The sequence below is a fragment of the Phaseolus vulgaris genome, chromosome 8 (assembly GCF_051622355.1).
Source record: "Phaseolus vulgaris cultivar YP4 chromosome 8, ASM5162235v1, whole genome shotgun sequence".
NCBI lineage: Eukaryota > Viridiplantae > Streptophyta > Magnoliopsida > Fabales > Fabaceae > Phaseolus > Phaseolus vulgaris.
This window is the reverse complement of record NC_143505.1, coordinates 60619139-60640896: the sequence shown is the minus strand read 5'-3', so window position 1 is coordinate 60640896 and position 21758 is coordinate 60619139. Positions and strand designations below refer to the sequence as shown.

Here is a 21758-nt window from a genome sequence, read left to right as displayed (position 1 = left end):
TCTAACCCGTTGAGTCAAAGCGTTTTTTAAGAATAAAACCGTGATGGAACATCAACCTCCAAAACGGACAATATCTCAGATGTGATGATTGACCCTAGTGATATTATTTTTTGAACTTGAGGTCGAAACACTAACTATTTAAATACTAATTTAAAAATAATTTATCAATAATAAAAACTAATTTAAATATCAATAATTATTTTAGTTTTTAAAATAATATATAATTTAGTTATATATTGAGAGATTGAATAATTTTCATAGATTGAACTAAGTGAAACATTTCATTCCTTGTAGATTAAAGAGTATTTATTGTGTACTAATAAAAGGGGATTTTATTGGTTATAAATTACAGTGGTATCATAGAAAGATATAGAAATATTTTTAATTTTGTTTATAAATGTGAAAATGGAAATAGTAGAAAGGCATTAATGAAGAGAAAAGGAAGTTTGAGTCCAAAATGGAATGCTGCACTCCCAAAGCTTAGCTGGCAGCAGATACAAGTGGAATGTTGTCAGTCAACTTCACCTTTGTCCCCACGCGCTATCTTCCTTTTCTCCTTTTTCCAATGCAAACAAAATTCTTACTTTTATTTCTTTATTATTTTATTTTTTATTTACAAAAATGTTTAGGCATTCTTATTTACATTTATAACATTAATATTTAAATATTATCCATTTAAATAGGTTAATATAATTATAAATTTATGAAATATTATTAAAAAACTACATTCAAAATAATTTTTTAGCCAAAATGATTAAATAGCACCACTAACTTCAACTTCATAACTATAAAAATCATCAAAATAAAGTATTTTTATCTAGTGATACCTTCTTATTTATTCTAATTTTTATGATCCGGACGAAGCTTTGTGAAAACCCTAAGTAAGTTATTACAATTTTTGGACGTGTTTAGACATAATAAGTTTGTTTAATCATGCTTAATTATTTAGAGAAATTATATAATCGAACACTTATCATTAGGACAATTTATGTCAACCACAACAATCTTTCCTTCAACAATTCTCTCGCTGGGAATCAAATGTGTGAATTTGACTATAATAACAATCGTTGGATCTAATGCTTATCTAAAAAAAAATATAGTTAATAGTTAAGACGTTACTCTTTTTATAAGAGTCATGATTCGATTGTGATTTGACTCACTTGACTTTTACACAACACAATTGATGTCACTCACAATAAACACATGTCAAATGATTATGTCGTGATTCCGAGATACTTGATCGAGATGTTCTCTATTTTAATATTAAAAACTTTTTATTTTATTAAAAAACCTTTCATTGTAATAAATATTTCTAAATTATAATATAAATACCATGAAATCTTATCCTTAAATAAATAAAAAATAATGTAATGAAGTATAATTATTTTGTACGTGCGTGGAATCATTATTTTCCCGTGGACAGTGATAATTACGTCTTCAAGAATCACACGTTGGACACTCGCAAAAAGACACTGCTCATCCTCCATATTTTTTGTACCTATAGATTTGGACAAGTGCATGATAATGATTTTGCAAACTCACTTCAGAAAAAAAAAAATCCAAAAAATAGAACTAGATAAATGTGTGTTTGTAAAATATTTTATTTAGATTAGAGATAAAACTGATGGTAGATAAATTTTTCATAAAACTATTTCATTTGTATTTGATAAAGTTGTTTTTTCACACAAATAACACTTAAAAATTAATTTATATAAATTTCTATATTATAAAAAGTAAAAAAAAATTGTAATTATTTGTTATTAATATTTGAATAATTAAATAATTATTTATTTATTTAGCATTTTTTTAATTAATTGGTTAGTTTTACCAATATTGTTAGTATAATTTTTAACTTTAAAGCCCTTTTACACAGATAAATTGACCTAACATCGTATTCAACGTGTTTCTTACTCAAATTATGAACAAAAAGTAGTTGCTGACTGTATATATATCTATATATATATGTATGTATGTATAAGAGTGATAATACATTTTAAACTTAAAATATTATAGAAACTATCTTAATTTTATTTTAATCAGCCAAACAATCAAACATAATATATTATTATTATTATTATTGTAAACGATAGTCGTTAACTGAGATTTAGAAAAAAAATTGGTAATATAAAAAATAATAATCAAGTACGAGTTTAATAATGATTAAAATAATTATTCCTTGACTCTACTAATATAAAAAAAAATTGTATGAAATAAAATTATGAACTATATTTTTCTTTGCATCAAAAGGATAAATTGTTCAATAATTCATTTGCATGCATTGTGATATTATTCTAGTGCCTCTCATAAAGATTATAAACTTTAATTATTCTTTATGACATTGTTTATTTATAAATGCTACATGTTATTTGTGTTTGTGTGTATTAATTATGTTGATCATATATATTTTACCTTGCTATTAACTATTAATCAAGTATCATATTTAAATATAATTAATGTAATTTGCTCGTCATATTAAAATCTTTGATACTTTCATTCAATTTAAAATAATGATACAAGTGATGATTAAATTGTCGACAATTAGTACTTAAACGAAAATAAAAATATTTTAAATATTTAACATAATATTTTTTTTATAGAAATTCAATTAAAAATATATAACTCTATGACAATATTGTTTTATATAACTAGATATTAGTTTAATTTTAATTAAATATAATTCCACATCTAGTGCTTTCTTTATATAAAAAATATGGTGAAATTAATTAATCCAAAATATGCAAGTTTTTTTAATGATTATGTTTAAATAATATTTTTCCTTCTAATTGAACAAAGCCAAACATGTCCTTATTCCACTCATGGAGCCGAAAGAAGGTTGGAGGATTGACTTTGACCACATCCAAATAATAATCTAGAATATTGCATTAATACTTATCGTCCAAATAAAAATTAGAAAAAATTAAATTAAAATAGAAAATGCACTGAACATTGAGTTACATAAAAAAAAAGTGTCAATTTTTTTATTAATAATATTACCTCTATGTGTTACGAGATAATCTGTTAATCTATTTTAAATTGCACTGTTTACACATGGTTTATTGATTTTTTTACAAACTAATATCAAATATTAAATGATTCAATATTAAATAAACTATTGAACACAATTATGAATTAAAGTAAAATAACACAAAAATCACATTAAATAAAATAATTCATTAATCATTTATAATTAAATTCTTAGAAATTGAATGATAAGTTAATAATATTCTTAAATATGTAGGCTGGAATCAAATAATATGGAGACGAAAATTGTTAATTTTTTTTTTATAAATATGCTCTAAAATTGAACCATTAAAACTATAATTATCAAAATTATCTATACAAGAAATTAGAGGAATAAAATTACAAAGTTATACTAGTGGGAAACTTTATTTAATTTTAAATATTCTTAATTTAAGTATTGAAGTTTTTTTTTTCTTTTTAAATTAGGAGGGCAATCCATCAAGATATTCCTATAAAAAAACATACTTTGTCAACTAATGTAGTTGTATGTAATATTTGATGTGACAATTTTTTTTTAAAATATAATAAAAAATAAATTTATAATTAAATTATGTAAAAAAATATTAAAAATAGAAATTTTAAGATGGGTGTAAGAAAAAAAAATGTGTTTTGAATCTTCCTATAATTATTATAATTATTGTTTGAATTCATTTTCCCAATTCAAAATTTCTGCTTTTTCTTTTGCATCTTCAAAAGCACGTTTCCCATGCTCTTCTTCAAAGTTTTTTTTTGGTTTATGCTTAAAGTAAAAGAACTGGTTAGGGTTGTTTATCCTCAAAGTAACATAACAGGGTAGAGTGTAAAACAACATTTTCACACTGTTTTGCATAAAAATAACATCTTTACTAATAACAATGAAAAATAATTTGAGAGTGTCTTCAAATTACAAATCACCATCATTATAATAATAAACTTATTAATTTTATAAAAAAAAAACACTATGAAAATCATATTTCAAAATAGTTAACTATGTAAATTTTTGATAACATAATCATTACATTGTTTGATTCATCCACTCAAACTAGTTCCAAGAATTAGGAGATGTTTTGAATATAAGTGGAAGTAAAGTTTGGATCTTTTCTTACACACGCAATAGAACTTAACAAATCACTGTATAAATACTCATTGGGTTTGGTTTAAGAATTTTTTTTTTGTCACATGCTCCCAACCAGAGTACAGTGCCCACAATAGCATCACCATTGATGCAATCCACCCTCTATCCTCATCTCATATCATAGTCTCTGACTCAAAATCTTTCATTTTCTTCCTCCTTCAACAACCTAAGAGTTCACTTTCCAAAGGGTGAAAACACATTCATGGAGTCCAACTTGGGATATTCCAGGATGTTCTTTTTGCTTCTGCTTGGTTCAACTTCATTGATTTTCCTACACTTGGCTTCTGCAGCCACTCCCAAGCTCAACACTCAAGAGGGTAAAACTCATTGCTGTTGATTCACTTTTTTCCCTGTATCAGTTTCAGATCAGTTCTTTCGTACTTTAGAACAGTGCTTTGCAAACTACTAATTTTCCATGTTTTTTGGAGCATAGAGTTGCCAAGTAAGGCATAGACAAAAGTTGTGTTGCCTCCCTCAATTGTTTTGTTCGGATCTATGCACATGAAAAAAACCATGGATTGGTTGTTTCATTTCATCAGCACAAGATTGATAAGCATGAGCATATATGTGGCTCCTTGAGATTCATTAGAATGTTGTTTGTTTGTTTTTTTCTGATTGGTGAAGGTGATTTGTTGAATTGTGTGTGCAGTGAAGGCACTGAAGGAGATAGGGAGCAAGATTGGGAAGAAGGATTGGGACTTTGGAGTGGATCCTTGCAGTGGAAAAGGGAGTTGGAATGCTTCTGATGATAGGAAAGGCTTTGAGAGCTCTGTGATGTGTGATTGTTCCTTCAATAACAGTACTTCTTGCCATGTTGTAAGCATGTAAATCTCTCTCTCTTTCTCTTTCTCTTTCTCTCTCGTTCCAATCCCAATAGATTCTTTGAGTTTTCAAAAGATAACCACATGGAATCACGTGTGCACTCAGGACGATGAAGATAATTTTCTTCTACTTTTCATTTGTTAATTTTCACGACCATATTGCTTCAAATACATTTGGTCTTACTACAGACAGCTCCTAAGGTTACCACCAAACCTTCACGTGTAGTTACAGATGATGTTTTTTAAGAAAATTGTAAAAATTCCTGTTTTCTTTGCTGGATTCGAAGTTATTATTTAATTTAAAGCAAAAGGGAAGAATAGGGTGATGGGTGTTTTCCTACTATACTTTTCTTTTTATCATGAATGTTTCCAATGTTTCGTATGCATATTCTGAGGTGAATTTTAATGATGCACATTTGTGGCTGTGGTTTGTCAGAATACCGCGTTTGTCTTCATGAGAAGAGCGAAATGATTCTTGAATTGGACATAGTAAATGACAAAGTTTTTATACGTAGTATGTATAATTTTTTTTTTTTCATGTTCAACTAACCAACTCATTAATAAACAAAAACTTATGTTTGAAAATACTAGGGTCTAGACAGCACAACCGACCCCATGCAAGTTTCAAATCTTTGACTTTGAAAACTGAAGGAAAAGGATGTGCTGTCTCTGTCTTTATTTTCTATTTTTTGTGTGTATAGCAACACATTTTTATTATTTTTTCTTGTCAATATTTACTGTAAATTCTAAATTTTCATCTGCAGGGCTATATATACTTTCATGATTTTGCTTCAAACTGTTTGTTTATTTGTTACATGAAACTGTGTCTAGTAAAAATGTATTTTGTTGTTTCAAAGCTTTACTGAATGGTGCTAATCACTACTAGTGTTACAAAACAGGTCAAAGACAAAAAATATACTTTACTTTTGGTAGGTAACACAATTTGTTTTTAGGGAAAAAAAATTAACAAGTCCAAGAAATAAGAAAAAGTAAAAAAAAAGGAGAGGGGTGTAAATTTGAGGCATGAAAAAAATTAGGCTCCTTATCATGTATAACAAAACGTGTTTGGTTTTCAACAAAACAGGGTAAGTGAGTTTATAGTTTTTGTTTAATACACAGCAGACAAAAAAAATGGAGCACAACATTAAGGATTCACAAGATGTGTTTATACTTTCATGCACTGTAATTATTTATTGGTTGGATATCATAGAATGATCATGATAAATTGTTAACCACCGTATAAATTCTAAGTTTCTGCTTTCAATTTCATGTTCTAAATAAACAGATTCTTGAAGGGTCAGAATCTGTCTGGTAGCCTCTCACCGATGTTTTCCAAGCTTCAGTATCTCACACACTTGTAAGATAACCAAACCTCAGTTTTTTGAAGCCAAGACTCTTTTCTCTGCATGATGTTCCCATATCATTCATTTATTATTCTTAAGGAATGGTGAAGTCCACTAACTTTGTCTTGCACTTTTAAATAGGGACCTCAGTCGTAACATCATCACTGGTTCTATACCTCCACAGTGGAGTACCATGCGCTTGGTTGAGATGTAAGAGCTTTCTGCTAGGCACCCTTTTGATTTCTATGCATAGTCTCTTCAATTTCTTCTTTTTAAGTAAACAACTTGAGACTTGAGAGTCACACTAAAGGTTCTTGTTGTTAATTGAATATGCAGCTCTTTTATGGGAAACAAATTATCAGGGCCATTCCCCAAAGTTCTCACCAATATCACAACCCTCAGAAACTTGTATGTTGAAATCATTTCTTTATTTTCAAATGAATTGTTTGTTGGCTCAGTCACTCAGCTAAGTGATTTTGTTTTAAAGAAAATGAAAAATAAATTTGGTATATGTAAGATAGTTTTTACCTCTTGCCAACATATTTGTTTGTACCTAAAGAAAGTTAGGCATAGGTGATTCAGGATTGCTAGTTTAGTATAATTTCCAATTTATTTCTGCAGCTTTGTATAATTTAAATAGTTGTATGAATGTTACAGGAGTATTGAAGGAAACCTATTTTCAGGCCACATTCCAACGGAGATTGAGAAGTTGATCAATTTAGAAAAAATGTAATTCTTATGATCTTCTTGGTGTGCTTATTGGAAATTTCAAATCTCAATAATATCTGTTTCTATTTCCCCCCTAACATATTACTCTGTAGTGTCTTAACACGAGTAAATCAAAACATGTTTGTTTAGCATTCTATCATCCAATGGATTCACAGGAGCATTGCCACCCTCACTTTCCAAGTTGACCAAGTTGATTGATTTGTAAGTTCTTATCAATCTGAGTTATCTACAATCTGCAAGAAATTAATTATTGAATAAATAAATTTTTAACATCTAGCACGTGGTTACAATCTCTGACAGTAGAAAATGCACAAAGATGAACCACTTTGATTTTTTTTAATATGGGGGTGGTAAAGGCAAGTCACTGCAGGGTTCTGAAATAATTCTTACAAGGAGACTAAACAATTTGTAGCTTTATCATGTTCTTTTATTGTAGTTACAATTGAACTTTGACATTTCTTTGCATAATTATTAACCTTTTGGAAACAAATTTTAGGAGGTTAAGCGACAATGATTTCTTTGGGAAGATACCTGATTTCATTAGTAACTGGACAGTGATAGAAAAGCTGTAAGTCTCCTACCTTATTTCTTTCTTGCTGTATTTACATGTATACACTATATTTTATCATGCCAATTTTTTTCTTTTGGGATTACAGGCATATGCAGGGTTGCTCACTTGAGGGGCCAATACCTTCTAGTATTTCTGCCTTGACAAGATTAAGTGATTTGTATGCATGTAACTCTTTATTTGATTTATGTTTTGATAATAGAAGGTGAATATGTCAAATGATTGTTTTGTTTATTCTTTGATACTTAGGAGGATAACTGACCTAAAAGGTGACAAAACCTCAGCTTTCCCTCCACTAAATAACTTGAAATCCATGAAGACACTGTAAGTTCAATGACTCAATGCTTCTTTCTCTTAAAAGTTTTACAAAATAACCTATATTTTACCCGGACATCATAATGCAGGGTATTGAGAAAATGCATGATTAAAGGAGAAATCCCAGAATATATTGGGAGAATGGAAAAGCTGAAAATCTTGTAAGTTGTTCTACATGTAACTTACAGCAGTTTTGACTATATGATAAATTACTTCAAGGGTCATATTCCATTTGAGAATATCTCAGAATCGGTTCAATGTTGTCCTTGTCATCTTTATATGTAATATTGACACTGAGTTCACAATAATATTGTATAACTTTATCTAGATTTGAAATATAGTTTTCTACAGGTACAAGTTTTTGTAGGTCAATTAAGGATGTATTTTGTTTATAGCCCTTGACTAGGGTAATAACTAATTAGCACTAAACTTCATTCAGAGAGAAGCAAAAGCCCGTAATGCAAGAAAACTGTAAACTAAAATGTCAAGACATGGTTGGTATGCATGGAAACCATGACATTTTGTTTTGAATAATACTAAAATTTGTGAATTCTGAAGGAAGATTATAAAGAAAGCCATAAAGCATGGATGCACATGAAAATGCAGAACATGCTCACCTTTATAACCATCTTAGAGTTGAAGATAAATTGATTTTTTTTATACAAAAAAATGTTATGCATTTCATTACATAAAGCAATTTCATTTATTTATCTTCGTTGATGTAGAGATTTGAGTTACAATGGCTTGAGTGGAGAGATACCTGAATCTTTTTCCGAACTTGACAAAGTAGACTTCATGTAAGTGGATGAATTGAATGAAATTTGCTATTGGTACATCTCATTTTTAATTCTGACAAAAGAAAATTTGTGTTAAACAATGCAGGTATCTTACTGGGAACAAGTTATCAGGGACTATACCTGGCTGGGTCCTAGCAAATAACAAAAACATGTACAGTTAAATTCTTGATTTGTTATGTTTCAATTTTCAGTCTTTCATCTTATAATTTTCTTCAGTGGCCACAGTGAATAAGGCACCAAGAAATATATATCTCTCTGTTATCATGATATGTTCTAGAGAATTTAGAATAGAACAACAACAACAAGCCAATTATTATATTAAGTTCCATCATGAAACAAAACTTTCTACAAATTCATTCAAAAAATGTAAAAAAAAAAATATAGTTGGATGGCTTGTACACTCTAGGAACTTCAATCTATTGATGTCTGTATAAAGAATATATATATTATGAAACTGAAACGAAATAAATACTCCTGTTGCAAATGAGATTAACATCTTTTATTATCTTGGTACACAGTGATATCTCTGACAATAATTTCTCCTGGGATAGCTCAAGTCCAACTGAATGTCAACGAGGGAGCATGTAAATTTTATTTAAGCTTTGAGTTAAAGTTGTACTCAGCAAATATTAGTTATCAGTTATCACTGCAACATTATTTTTGTTGTTTTTTCAGAAACCTTGTTGAAAGCTACTCTTCATCTGTAAATACACAGTAAGCTGTTGTGCTTGGAATATGCAGTCTTTTTACCTTTTCCTTTCTGAGGATTTTTGTGTAGAATTTGGTTTTTGGCAGTAGTCCTAGTATAAAGCCTTAAATTTCTCTTTCTTACAGAAGTAAGATTCATCCATGCTTAAAAAGGAACTTTCCATGCCCTGCTTCTGTTAGCCAATGTAAGTTTGCAACCACCATACTACAAGTTTTAAATTACTATGGACAGATTTAAAAAGTGAGTAAAATTTTGTGGCCTGAAATTAAGTGAAATAAGTAGATGAAAAATTCTCACAATATATCTGTTTTTCTCCAGGGGTTAAGAGTAATCATCTTCCAATTATTTGAAATAAAACAGGTTGACTAATTCCAAGAAAATTAAAAATGGAAGATAATTCTGTATTCTTTTTTATTACAACCATTAGATGATGCTAATGGCATTTTATTAAATAATTCATGTAGTTAAACTAAAAGCTGAAAATTTTAAATACTAATTATGTTCTGCTCTTGGCAAATTTTGCCTTTCTATGCTACTGTCTTTCTTTACCACTACTAGACCATTACAATTTGAAAGATTTTGCATTAAGCATGCTTTCTTTTCAACCCTTTTTGTCAATTTTTTTCAATAGATCACTACGCCTTGAACATTAATTGTGGTGGTAAGGAAGCAAATATCAGTAATCACATTTATGAAGCTGATGGTGAACGAAAAGGTGCTGCAATGTTATATTATAATAGCCAGGATTGGGCTCTGAGCAGCACTGGAAACTTCATGGACAATGATATTGACTCTGATCCATACATTGTGGCCAATACTTCTAGACTTAATAATGTCTCTGCACTCAACTCACAACTATATACAACAGCTCGTGTTTCTCCCCTCGCTCTCACATACTATGGCCTCTGCCTAATAAATGGAAATTACACAATCAAGCTTCACTTTGCAGAGATTATTTTCATCAATGATAGGTCACTTAATAGTCTTGGAAAGCGGGTATTTGATGTCTATATCCAGGTAACAGTTACTTACTTGCATGATTTTCACATGATGTTAAATTATTGATTCAGAGTTGTGCATTGATGTAAATGGAATATACTATTATGTCCTTAAATTAAGGGGAATATAGTGCTGAAAGACTTTGATATCCAAAGAGAAGCTGGTGGTACTGGCAAGCCAATTGTGAAGACATTCAATGCTACTGTCACACAACATACTTTGAAGATTCACTTCTACTGGGCTGGAAAAGGAACCACTGGCATTCCCACAAGAGGAGTTTATGGACCTCTAGTATCTGCTATTTCAGTAAACCCTAGTAAGTCACACCCTGCATCTTAGTGCTAGTGCTTTATCTGACTTAATGAGACTGAAGTTGAAACCATAATATGGCATTATGAATTTAAAAACTGTTGGAAAAGATAACCTTTTATCTGTAGACCTCCACTAGAGTTCTGTTATAAGGAAAATTACATCATTCTTTCCTTTTATCAGATCCAGTTAGTTCTATGAGTTTTGTTCTTCATTTCTAAAAAAGCTAAAACAAATACTTTTCTCTTGCACAGATTTTAAACCTCCATCAAGGGATGAAAACAGAACTTATGTCATACTGGCAATTGGCATAGTGGCTGGTGTTTTAGTTCTTCTACTGCTGGGGCTGGTTTTCATGAGGTGGATGGGATGGTTAGGAGGCAAAGATTCAGTGTATAAAGGTATGGAATATGCCACATAATTCTTCCTATTCTCTTAGAATAAATATTTCCATTTTTTCCAACATAAACATCCTTTCTATATATCCAGCAGTATTTGCCTGAGCTTCTTCAACAATTTGTATTAAATAAATATTTCTGCAAATTTTATTCAATTACCATAAAACTGAAGCACAATTATTTACTCCTATACAAGATTTGTTATTGATGATATTTTTCCTTTTTCACTAAAGTCAAGGCTTTTTGAGAGCATAATTACACACTATATTTATATGCTAGCTAGAAATAAAAAGAACTTTGGAAGTAGATATAGTGGAGAACATGGTTATCAAACTTGCGAGTTATCTCGTTTGAGTTTGCGTTTTTACTCACCCTTTCCGAGTTAAAAGTTACAAATTTTCTAGATTCCAAATTTCTAATATTTTTTTTTTCAGAGCTTAGGGGTATAGACCTGCAGACAGGATTATTTACACTAAGACAAATCAAAGCAGCAACCGAAAACTTCGATGCAGCAAACAAAATTGGCGAAGGTGGCTTTGGTTGTGTTTACAAGGTATCTGGTCTTCTTCAAGTTTATATTCTCGGTTAACTATTCCACCTTATGGTTAATTTATTTGTTACTTGATTTGAAATACAAGACACACTTCAGTCTCTCTATATCACCATTCAATTTAAATCCAAAGCTTATAACTCAATCATGATTTCTGTGGTGGATTTTATACTCATGATCAAGCATATAACCTTGGTTGGTTAGTAAAAGAAAAATTGTTCACATACATGCTGGTCAAAGTGTAATGGAGATTTGTTAGACCAATCAGCAGTTTGATATTTGTATCTGTGTAATTGTCACTGTAATGCAAGACCTTCTTCATGATGCAGGGCCTACTATCAGATGGTACAATAATAGCAGTAAAGCAGCTGTCTTCAAAATCCAAACAGGGAAATCGTGAGTTTGTGAATGAGATGGGATTGATATCTGGACTCCAACATCCAAATCTTGTTAAGCTTTATGGATGTTGTGTGGAGGGGAACCAGCTAATACTGATATATGAGTATATGGAAAATAATTGTCTATCACGGATTCTTTTTGGTAAGCTTCATGATGAATAAGGTTTAGCCATACTTGCCCTTTGAATCAAACATTTGACATGTATTATAAATAAAGAACTGAGATAAAACAAAGGAGAAAGAAGGAAGGCAAAGGATATGATAAGGAATATTTCTTCTATTTTCTTTTTCTTACTGAAATCAAAGCAAAGAGTCTGAATATATATACACACAGTACACTCATTCTAGGTCTAGTTAAAGAAACATAATGTAAAATAAAAACCAATAAAGACTAGAATAAGAAAAGCCAAAATAAAGACTAAACTAAACATAAATACAAAAAGAAACAACTAAGAATTAAAAAAGACAAAATTAATATTAGCTTCCTAGTAGAAGCCTTGTATCCATATCCTTTGTTAACATGTGAAACTAATTGATTGTCCTTCCACTAATCGCATGCATGCAGGGAGGAATCCAGAGAGCAGAATAAAACTAGACTGGCCAACAAGGAAGAAAATTTGTCTTGGTATAGCTAAAGCTTTGGCTTATCTTCATGAAGAGTCCAGAATAAAAATCATACATAGGGATATAAAGGCAAGTAATGTATTGCTCGACAAGGATTTCAATGCTAAAGTTTCAGATTTTGGCTTGGCAAAACTCATTGAAGATGACAAAACCCATATTAGCACTCGAGTAGCAGGAACAATGTAAGTCCATAATTTACTGCTGTTTCTCTTGCTTTTCATGTCAAAATATAGCATTGCAACTTTCATAATAGTCTGGTTAAACAAATAAATAAAGTCTGTATTGGGAAGGATCTATATCACTTAACACACCCTTCAATGCAAAAAGTCTTTTTGGCTTGGAAGTAGGAAGAAAACATAAATACTCTATCATGTGCTGATATTATAATCTGATTAGAAAACAGACTTTGTTTATATATTAAGCAATGAAAGCCATTGAATAGTTTATATATATTATATACATTATCTGAACTTTTCTGTGTGCCTAAATGAGAATCACACTTTAGAGAATTATAATATAAATCCTCTATGACAGTAGTCCTAATTTCCATTGTTATGCTTCTTGTCATTTTGTAGTGGTTACATGGCTCCTGAGTATGCAATGCGTGGCTATCTAACTGACAAAGCAGATGTTTATAGCTTTGGGGTGGTTGCACTGGAAACTGTCAGCGGAAAGAGCAATACAAATTTCAGGCCAAACGAAGATTTTGTTTATCTTCTTGATTGGGTAATTACAAAGTATCTTAGCAATCACAGCCTCACAATCAGAAAGTTGGAGAACTATTTCTCGTTAGATTGAGACTATTTCCTTTTACAGACACATGCACACCCACACACAAACGTATAACTTTGCCAAAATGTTATATTAGGCTTTAGATAATCAAATTGCATAATATATCCAATTACTGTGTAATATAAGAGTTCATACGAACAAAAGAGACTAGTTCACCCACACATAGCTACAATCATTCCTTTATTGAGAACTTTCTAAAATGTTATCTATAGTCTTTTAGATAATCAAACTGCATTTTACCACTCCACATTTTTGTGCTGGTTTGTGTTTCCAGCCACATCATAGCTTCACTATGAATTTATCATAAATTTGAGTAACCCTGATCTGAAGTTTGAGTTTTGTTCAGGCCTATGTTTTGCAAGAGAGAGGGAGTCTTCTGGAGCTGGTTGACCCAGATTTGGGTTCAGAGTATTCAAGTGATGAGGCCATGGTGGTGCTAAATGTGGCTCTCTTGTGTACTAATGCATCTCCTACACTCAGACCAACAATGTCCCAAGCTGTGAGCATGCTTGAAGGTTGGACTGATATTCAGGATCTGCTTTCTGATCCGGGATATTCAGCTATTAGTTCCAGTTCCAAATACAAGAGTATAAGAAATCACTTCTGGCAGAATCCTAGTAGAACACATAGCATGTCAATACCTAGTGTGTATACTGATTCCTCTGGCTCTCATGTTGAAACAGAAAAGAGCTATCGTCTTGTAACAGTTAATTCAGATGGATCAGACAAGTCAAACTAGTTTCCTACCCTCACATATTTCAATACAAGATAATTTTTTTTAATAACTGTGTAAAAAGTTTTATCATGTGCCCAAGAAATTTGGAGTGCTATGATTTGAAGCTGTGGTTATGTACCTACGACTAATCGAATTTGGTCTGCCTTAATTTAGGGTTAGCTATAATTTTCATTGACATATGAGGATTTCTAGCATAACAGTTTCTAATAAACTCTTTTTTAATCCACTATTTATTGCTTAAAATGTCTTAAGAACTACAAATCATATGTGAAACTCATCAAGTAAGCTGCAGAGACCCACAAAATTTCATGTTTTCTAATAAGTTTTAGTTGATGATAAAAAGTGTCAAGAATGCATGTTAAAGAGTATATTACTAATATTTCTTGGCAATTTCTCTCTGGACTATATCATGCATCCAATATAAAATTTAAAATTCAACATTGTCCTTGACTTTATATTTATTTACGAATGCAGAAATTCAGAAATAATTGTTATATACTCTGAATTTAGATATCTGAAAGGTTATTTTCGTATTTCATTTAAGCTTTTAGATAGCCATATCCAGAAGTGAGTTATGAGTTTTGGATTTTCATTCCGAAATAGTGTGCTGTAAATGGTACTGAGAATCAGGATCCAAAATTAATTTATATTTACTTAGGAATCTTGATATCCAAAAGGTCATTTATACTATCCAGATAAACTTCTGAATGGTTAAATCCAAAAATGACATTAATTTTAAACTTGTATATTCAAAACTTGGTTTAACGTACGGTAAAACAAACTTTTCACGGGCAGTGTGTTAGGATGCAAATTGGAATTCATATGCTGCAGGGAGAATCAACTATATTTCTTTTTATTGTTAAAATGTTTTGAATAATTTACCCATGATATGATCCATTTCCATAGACAAAGAAAACTAACAATTATGACTGTTATCTTCGTCTAAATCACTGTTAAATTAATTGAACTGAGTTGGATTTATATTTGGATTAGTTTATCAAGTAATTTTAAAGAATACCTCAAAATAAATATCTTTATATTTCTCGATGTGCGGGTTACAATGGTCATATCGGTGTCGGTCTGTTTCTAGTGGCCATGAAGGGCATTGATAAGTCCAAGACGAAAAAGAGGCTGCTTCTTCCTGCACCTCCATACCTTCTTCTCTCACCTCCATAGATTTTTGTATTTCCAAAAATGCCCCTCTGTAATATTCTGGATTACATAATCTGGAAGTCATTTTTCAAATTTGTAATTAGCTTCCGGATTATATAATCCGGAAGTCTATTTTCAGATGCATGATTACTTTCCGGATTACATAATCTGGAAGTCTTTTTTAACTTCCGGATTATGTAATCCGGAAGTCTTTTTTCAAATGCGTTTCTGGATTACATAATCCGGAAGTTATTCTATGGGGATGGCACAAGAAGGATAAAAATGTATTTTCATGTTGTGTATGGAGGTGCCAAAAGAAGATATGGAGGTGCAGGAAGAAACAGTCCGAAAAAGAATGGCTTAACTAAGAATTTTTTTAAAAATGGAACAAAATCTAAACCAATTTAATAATGGTGGAACAGATTAATACGTTAAACCAAAACATAATGTTAGTTGTATTAATGAAGTGACGCTTTAAAATATGAGTATATTTTAGTTAAATTTAAATATAACGACTTTAATTAAAATACAGTGATACGAAAGTGAGTATATAAGTTGTTGTGTACAAAAAGCTATATTCAAAGTGAAAATGCAAATAAAACTTTAAATGTGTTGAATTAAACTCTTAATTAATAAATAAGGTTGGGGAGATATTTTTATTGTTTTTTACATTTCTTTATGAGGATATTTTCTTTGCCTGGTAATTTATAATATTACATTTATATTTAATATTAATTGAAACTTTTTATTTTAAAAATATTACAGTGATACCTAAGTTTTCTTAAAATTATTTACAAATATCTCGTTTGTTTTAAAAACATGACCACCCCTGTTTTCTTACACGTGTATTCATTTAAGATTTAAAAATATTGCATTTACACCTAAAAAATTCATTGTAATGATGAAAAAATCAAACAGTATAACTTTAATTTGAAAATAAGTCTCTAAGAAATATCTTAATAATTTACTCGAAATAGTAAAATTTAGTAGTTAATAACTTGTAATTCAATCAAATATAATTATTTTATTTGATAGTTTAAAAATAACCTAAAGAACTTATGTTCGAGGGAAAAAACTTAAAATGATTTCTCTTTTTTTATAAGCATGGTTTACTAGTTAGCTCAAAATGACTGGACAACTTCTTCCTGCATCTCTACAAATTTCTTCCTTCACTTTCAGAAAAAACTGTTTGCCCCTTTAAAAAATGATTTCCAAATTGTTCTTTCCAAAATATTTTCAGAACATCTTTTATGAATTCCGAATTTATAAATCTGGAAATAAATAAAAATGTGTTCCGAAATGATTTTTTGTTTTTCAGATTTTCTATTCTGAAATTATTTTTTGCTTACGGAATCACTATTTCGAAAACATCTAAATCTGTAAATCTAAATTTGGTATTTTTGAAGAATGTAAGGGTGCAAGAAGAAAAGTGTAGAGGTGCAGGAAGAAACATCCAAATGACTGTTCTAATACGTGATTGTTTCTGTAAGGATTCAACAGTGTGGGGTGCAGGAAGAAAAGTATGGGGTGCAGGAAGAAATACCCTTCTTTTGGTTCAGACCAAAAAACTGGGCTGGGTCAGCCCATCAAAGCAAAAATTTGTACTTTCAAGGCATGGGCCGAAGAAAAAAAAAGGTGAGGAGAGTGTTGCAGAGGAAGGAGGGAAGAAGAATTAATGTGCAGGAAGTGAGAAGAGAAGAGAAATGGAAGAAAGAAAGATGAAAGAGGAGGAGGAGAAGACAGTGTTGGAACAAGTCTTCGGGTCGTCTTCTTCCGACGAATCTGATTCCAGTGATGGCTACAGCGACGGAGAAAGGGAGTGGGACTCAATCTCAGAAGTGAAGGGTCTATGGCTCTGTTCCAATTTCCTCTCTCCACGCCGCCAATCCCACATACTCGCATCCATCCAATCCCAGAACTGGTTCCCCTCTCCCTCCGTCAACCAGGCCATGCGCTTCGGCCTCCAACACCTCCCTTCTTGGGCCCCTCCTCTGGCCCACTCCATTCGCCGCTCCATCCGCCGCCAGGCCCATAACCCACCCCCCTTCCCGCCCCACCTCCTCCACAGAGAACCCCTCTTTGACCAGATGATCGCCAACGTCTACCAGCCCGGCGAAGGCATCTGCGCCCACGTCGACCTCCTCCGCTTCGACGACGGCATCGCCATCCTCTCCCTCGAGTCCGACTGCGTCATGCACTTCACCAACGCCTCCCTCTCCGTCCCCGTTCTCCTCACCCCTGGCTCCTTGATTCTCATGTCCGGAGAAGCACGCTACCGTTGGAAACACGAAATTAACCGCTCACCGGAGTTTCAGATATGGCAGGGTCGACACTTGACTCAATCTAAACGCACCTCCATCACTCTCAGGAAACTCTCCCCCTCCACTCCCTGATTATTATCATTATTGGCCATTCAAAAACAATTTCAATTATAATAATATAACAGTGATAATAGTAATGCGTATTTTATCTATATATCTATTATGCTATTCGGTGCTGTTTGATTTGGTGGCGAAGGCGATGAAATTTACGCTGATATCGTCTGATAAAGACCACCGTCCTGTCACCGGGTTGTACACAAATCCGGCCATCTCCTCCACCTGTGTGTGCAATGCAACATATGAAGCATGCGATGAATAAAACCTAGCAAATGAAATTGTTTATGGTTTATGATTTATGACTTATGAATTCCTTTCGTGTACGTACATTGATACCGGCGCGTTGCAAGATGAGGACGAGTTCCTCTGGCGTCAGAAAACTGGACCATTGATGAGTGCCTCTCGGAAGCTGTTTCAAACGCGAGTTCAATATATATATAGTATGTCAATTGAATTGAAGCATCAAAGAGTTTTGTATGACGGAATAAGCATGGAAGGAAGTTGAGAATGATAAATACCCAGCGGAGAATGTATTCTGCAGCAACAATGGCAGTTGCGTAGGCTCTCATAGAACGATTAATGGTGGATATCACGGTGGCGCCATTGGGAACTGTTAGTGCTGAAAGAGATCTGCAAAAATCTGCAGGATTTGCCACGTGCTCAATCACCTGAACAAATTCGAACCAAATGAACCAACGCCACTTGTATACTACTATCAAAGATTCATGCAACAATATGATACGCGCATCGTTTCTTTATATATCAAAAACACATTTATGCACGCACACAGCCAGAGCTAGGAAGGGGCACGAATGAGAGAGTACCTCCAAGGCCATAACGGCATCGAATGTTCTTCCTTCTTCAACTAGTTTCTCTGATCAATAAATTTAAAAATTGTTGAGTGCATAATACCCAAAAACATAAGGACAATTACAAACGAACCAGATGAATGCAACCTACTTTTACAAAGATTACTGGAGGCATCATGCATGCTCCTACGTACAAAGAACATTTAATTTTTTACAAGCATGATACCTAATTGCAAGCAAAGAAATTGAATGGACACCGCCACTGAAAACTACTATTCTTTATTGTAGAGGATGAAGTAATAAGTTCCTGTAGCGGTTTAGTATGTTCAGGTTGACGCCTTGTTTCATGAGAAACGTCAAGGGAAAGATAAAAAACTTTCTTCAATACAAGATACTAATGGGAGGAAATAAGACCAAAGCAAAAAATTGATTTTTCTACAGCCAAAGATAAGTTAAAATAAATAACAAAAAATGGTTACTTTCTGCAAGCTGCATGAATAACAACAAATGACGAAGCCCAATAACAAAGGCCAGTAGGAAGTGCAAATATTTAAGGTTTTTATGCTAATGCATCATATCCAACAAAGGTCTGCAATCCATGGATGTAAAGGACTTGAAGCATGCAAATCATGGATGTAAAACAATAGTATACAGGAATGCTTCAAGATTTGCATATGTACCGGCCGTGGTGCAACAAAATTCAATAGTTGAAGTTACTGGATCCAAACCCTGTTTGCAGGAAATAATAAGTTGTCTAGCTAATAGTGAAGAATCTGAAGATGTAAAGTTATCAGCTGCTTCCACCAATGAACAATAACCTAATCAACTTGGAGGAAAGTACTGACAAATTTAAAGTTGGAGATACCGAATGCAAGATATCAATTGGCCAGTTAAACATACAGCATGAAGTTGAGCAATCTTGATATTCTTCTCAACAGCATCAACACCCGTCACAGTAGCTCCCAATCGAGCTAGTGGCTGAAGAACAAAAGAGAAACAAAGTTATAAATCATAAAACAACCATAAAAACAGCATAAAATTTGCAATGAAAAACAAATAACAATCTTAACCTTAATACTCTACAAGTTTAGAGGGGGGGGGGGGACAATGTGCACCGAAGAAAGAATTCAGATTTCCAAAATTCTAGCTAACAAATATAGTCAGTCACCTCAGAATCCATCATATTGCTACAGACTCCCGCAACAAGGATTTGGATAAAAGTAACACAGTTACCAAATTTAGATTTCCAAGTTTCTGGTTAACAAATATAGTCATCTCTGAAGTCTGAACTGATTAAACCAGTATTGGTTTATCGTAGGCCAGGAGACAAAAAAAGGCAAAGGTCTTTTCCAGAAATCACAACAAATAGGAGAATAGATATACCTCAGAAAGAATTCCACCTCCACAACCAACATCAGCAATTTTAAGTCCTTCAAGAGGTTTAGCACTATAAGGGTCCTTCCTGAGACAAGGGAAACCCAATTATCATTAAAATAGAAGTTCAAAGAGACAAAATTAAAATATAAACCTATCGTTAACAATAACTTTCTTCTTTCGTTTTTCTTGCTGGTTCGTCTTTGGTGTGTCAAAAACCAATTCAGTTGTCACTTTTTTTACTAACAAATACTTCATTACGCGTCCTCGTGAGATTATATTTAATTAAAGGAATACTAAACCAAATTTATAATATGTATGTGTGGCAAATGCTGCGTGCTACCATTGGATTAATAAGTTATAACAGCCGCACAAATGGCAATGCTATAAGAATAATGCATAAAGTCAATAGATCATAAGCATAGTACAGATCATTGCACATTTAACCAAAGTAGCTTCAAGAATAAACACTCCAAACTCAAAAAATGGAGCTAACAAGGACTAAAAGAAAGAGGAGACTTACTTAAAATGTCGACATAGTGCAGAACGGATGAAAGCAAGTCTTGTAGGATTCATCACATGCAATGGCTTAAAGGGGCCTTCAGAATCCCACCTATTGACATAGAGCAAATACATGTCATCCGTATTCCCAAACTAACACAAATACGCAGAAAAACTATGCACACGGCAGCAGCAACATCAATATATATTAAACAAATTCGCCCCTTGAAAAAAATTGTACAATTCAATGCTGTGTAGTGTCTGTAACGATATATTCATTGAACAGATTCTCTCTTTCAGTTTGAAAGCTCACCAGGAATCAGCAATTGCAGCGAACTTGGCGAGTTCATAATCCTTCAAAGACGAGGGAGGCGAAGATTGCTGATTAGGTTGCGGTTGAGGCACTGAAGAAGCAGCATCGGAGAAAAACCTAGCAGCGTTGAGGAGAGATTGAAAACGGTGATGGAGAATGCGGTGGACGGAGATGCGAGTCAAGTTTCGGAGATGGTTGGAAGCCATGGCCATTGCAGTGGTTCCGCGCTCAAAATCTTCTTCTCTTTCCTCAACCCTTCAGCTAGGTAGATCCATGGTTGTGGAATTTCTCGGGGCTCCTGTTTTGACCCGATTGATAAAAACGGGTTTGTTTTTATTAATTTTAATTTATTAACTTAATTAAATCTTTAGTCTTTTTAGTTTTTTTTTACTTAATTTTCTCCTTTTTAATTTGTTTCTTGTAAAAAAAATTAAAACTTAATTTCATTAATCACATAACACGTTAACAAAGTTATCAACTCAACAATTATAACATTATTAAAAACATTACATTAATATTTAAGTTAGTATTTTAAGATCAAAAGTAATACTGTGGTTAGAAATAAATAAAAAATAGATGAAACGAATGTATTATAACAGTGTGCGATGTTGAGTGTTTAAAACGTAGAATATAAACAAAATATCTAGTTAATAATAATAATAATAATTTGATAATAAAACCATTACAAAAAAAATTGATTGAATTTTTATTATATCTTCAAAAATATAATTCAAAACATTAGTGAAATAAATCTAATATAATTTTCAACATCAAATTTTATCTGCATAATAATTAAAATCTTAAATAAAATTAATAAACAATAATTTAAAAATAAACATAAAAAAATGATAAAATTAAAATATATACTTGTGTGTGTATATATATATACTAAATGAAATAATATTTTTTTAAAAATGAAATACATTTTATTTATTTTAACAAAACTATAAACATATTAAATAAAACATTGTAATCTATTTTAATTTAAAAGAAATATAAAAATATTTG

The 21758-nt window shown here is 31.9% G+C and overlaps 3 protein-coding genes across 5 annotated transcripts; 2 read left to right on the top strand and 1 right to left on the bottom strand.

Annotated features, from left to right (window-relative positions):
• The first annotated feature begins 4050 nt into the window (after positions 1-4050).
• Positions 4051-14283, top strand: LOC137824078 (Leucine-rich repeat transmembrane protein kinase). Of its 3 annotated transcripts, none has more exons than XM_068629529.2 (24): positions 4051-4452; positions 4785-4959; positions 6242-6313; positions 6441-6509; positions 6636-6707; positions 6957-7028; positions 7158-7229; positions 7525-7596; positions 7685-7756; positions 7846-7920; positions 8001-8072; positions 8637-8708; positions 8794-8859; positions 9227-9292; positions 9384-9422; positions 9543-9601; positions 10049-10434; positions 10537-10732; positions 10980-11126; positions 11558-11676; positions 12003-12213; positions 12637-12877; positions 13271-13421; positions 13834-14283. In XM_068629529.2, exons 1-24 carry the CDS (start codon positions 4338-4340, stop codon positions 14224-14226), a joined length of 3084 nt encoding a protein of 1027 aa, XP_068485630.2. In that variant the 5' UTR covers positions 4051-4337; the 3' UTR covers positions 14227-14283. The 3 variants fall into 3 exon arrangements, 2 of the variants coding, with proteins under 2 accessions (XP_068485630.2, XP_068485631.2); XR_016514754.1 differs by having other exon boundaries at positions 4165-4452; positions 10547-10732; XM_068629530.2 differs by having other exon boundaries at positions 4165-4452; positions 4785-4951.
• A 2568-nt stretch (positions 14284-16851) lies between these two features.
• LOC137825590 (2-oxoglutarate (2OG) and Fe(II)-dependent oxygenase superfamily protein) lies at positions 16852-17833 on the top strand. Its single transcript, XM_068631291.2, has one exon. It carries the CDS (start codon positions 17079-17081, stop codon positions 17766-17768), a length of 690 nt encoding a protein of 229 aa, XP_068487392.1. The 5' UTR covers positions 16852-17078; the 3' UTR covers positions 17769-17833.
• Positions 17781-21060, bottom strand: COQ3 (coenzyme Q 3). The gene is made up of 9 exons (XM_068631289.1): positions 20751-21060; positions 20460-20549; positions 19946-20024; positions 19463-19540; positions 19243-19291; positions 18578-18627; positions 18272-18421; positions 18082-18162; positions 17781-17975 (listed from the first exon to the last, which is right to left on the bottom strand). The coding sequence occupies exons 1-9, from the start codon at positions 20960-20962 to the stop codon at positions 17862-17864; spliced, it is 903 nt and encodes a 300-aa protein (XP_068487390.1). The 5' UTR covers positions 20963-21060; the 3' UTR covers positions 17781-17861.
• Between the last annotated feature and the right edge of the window lie 698 nt (positions 21061-21758).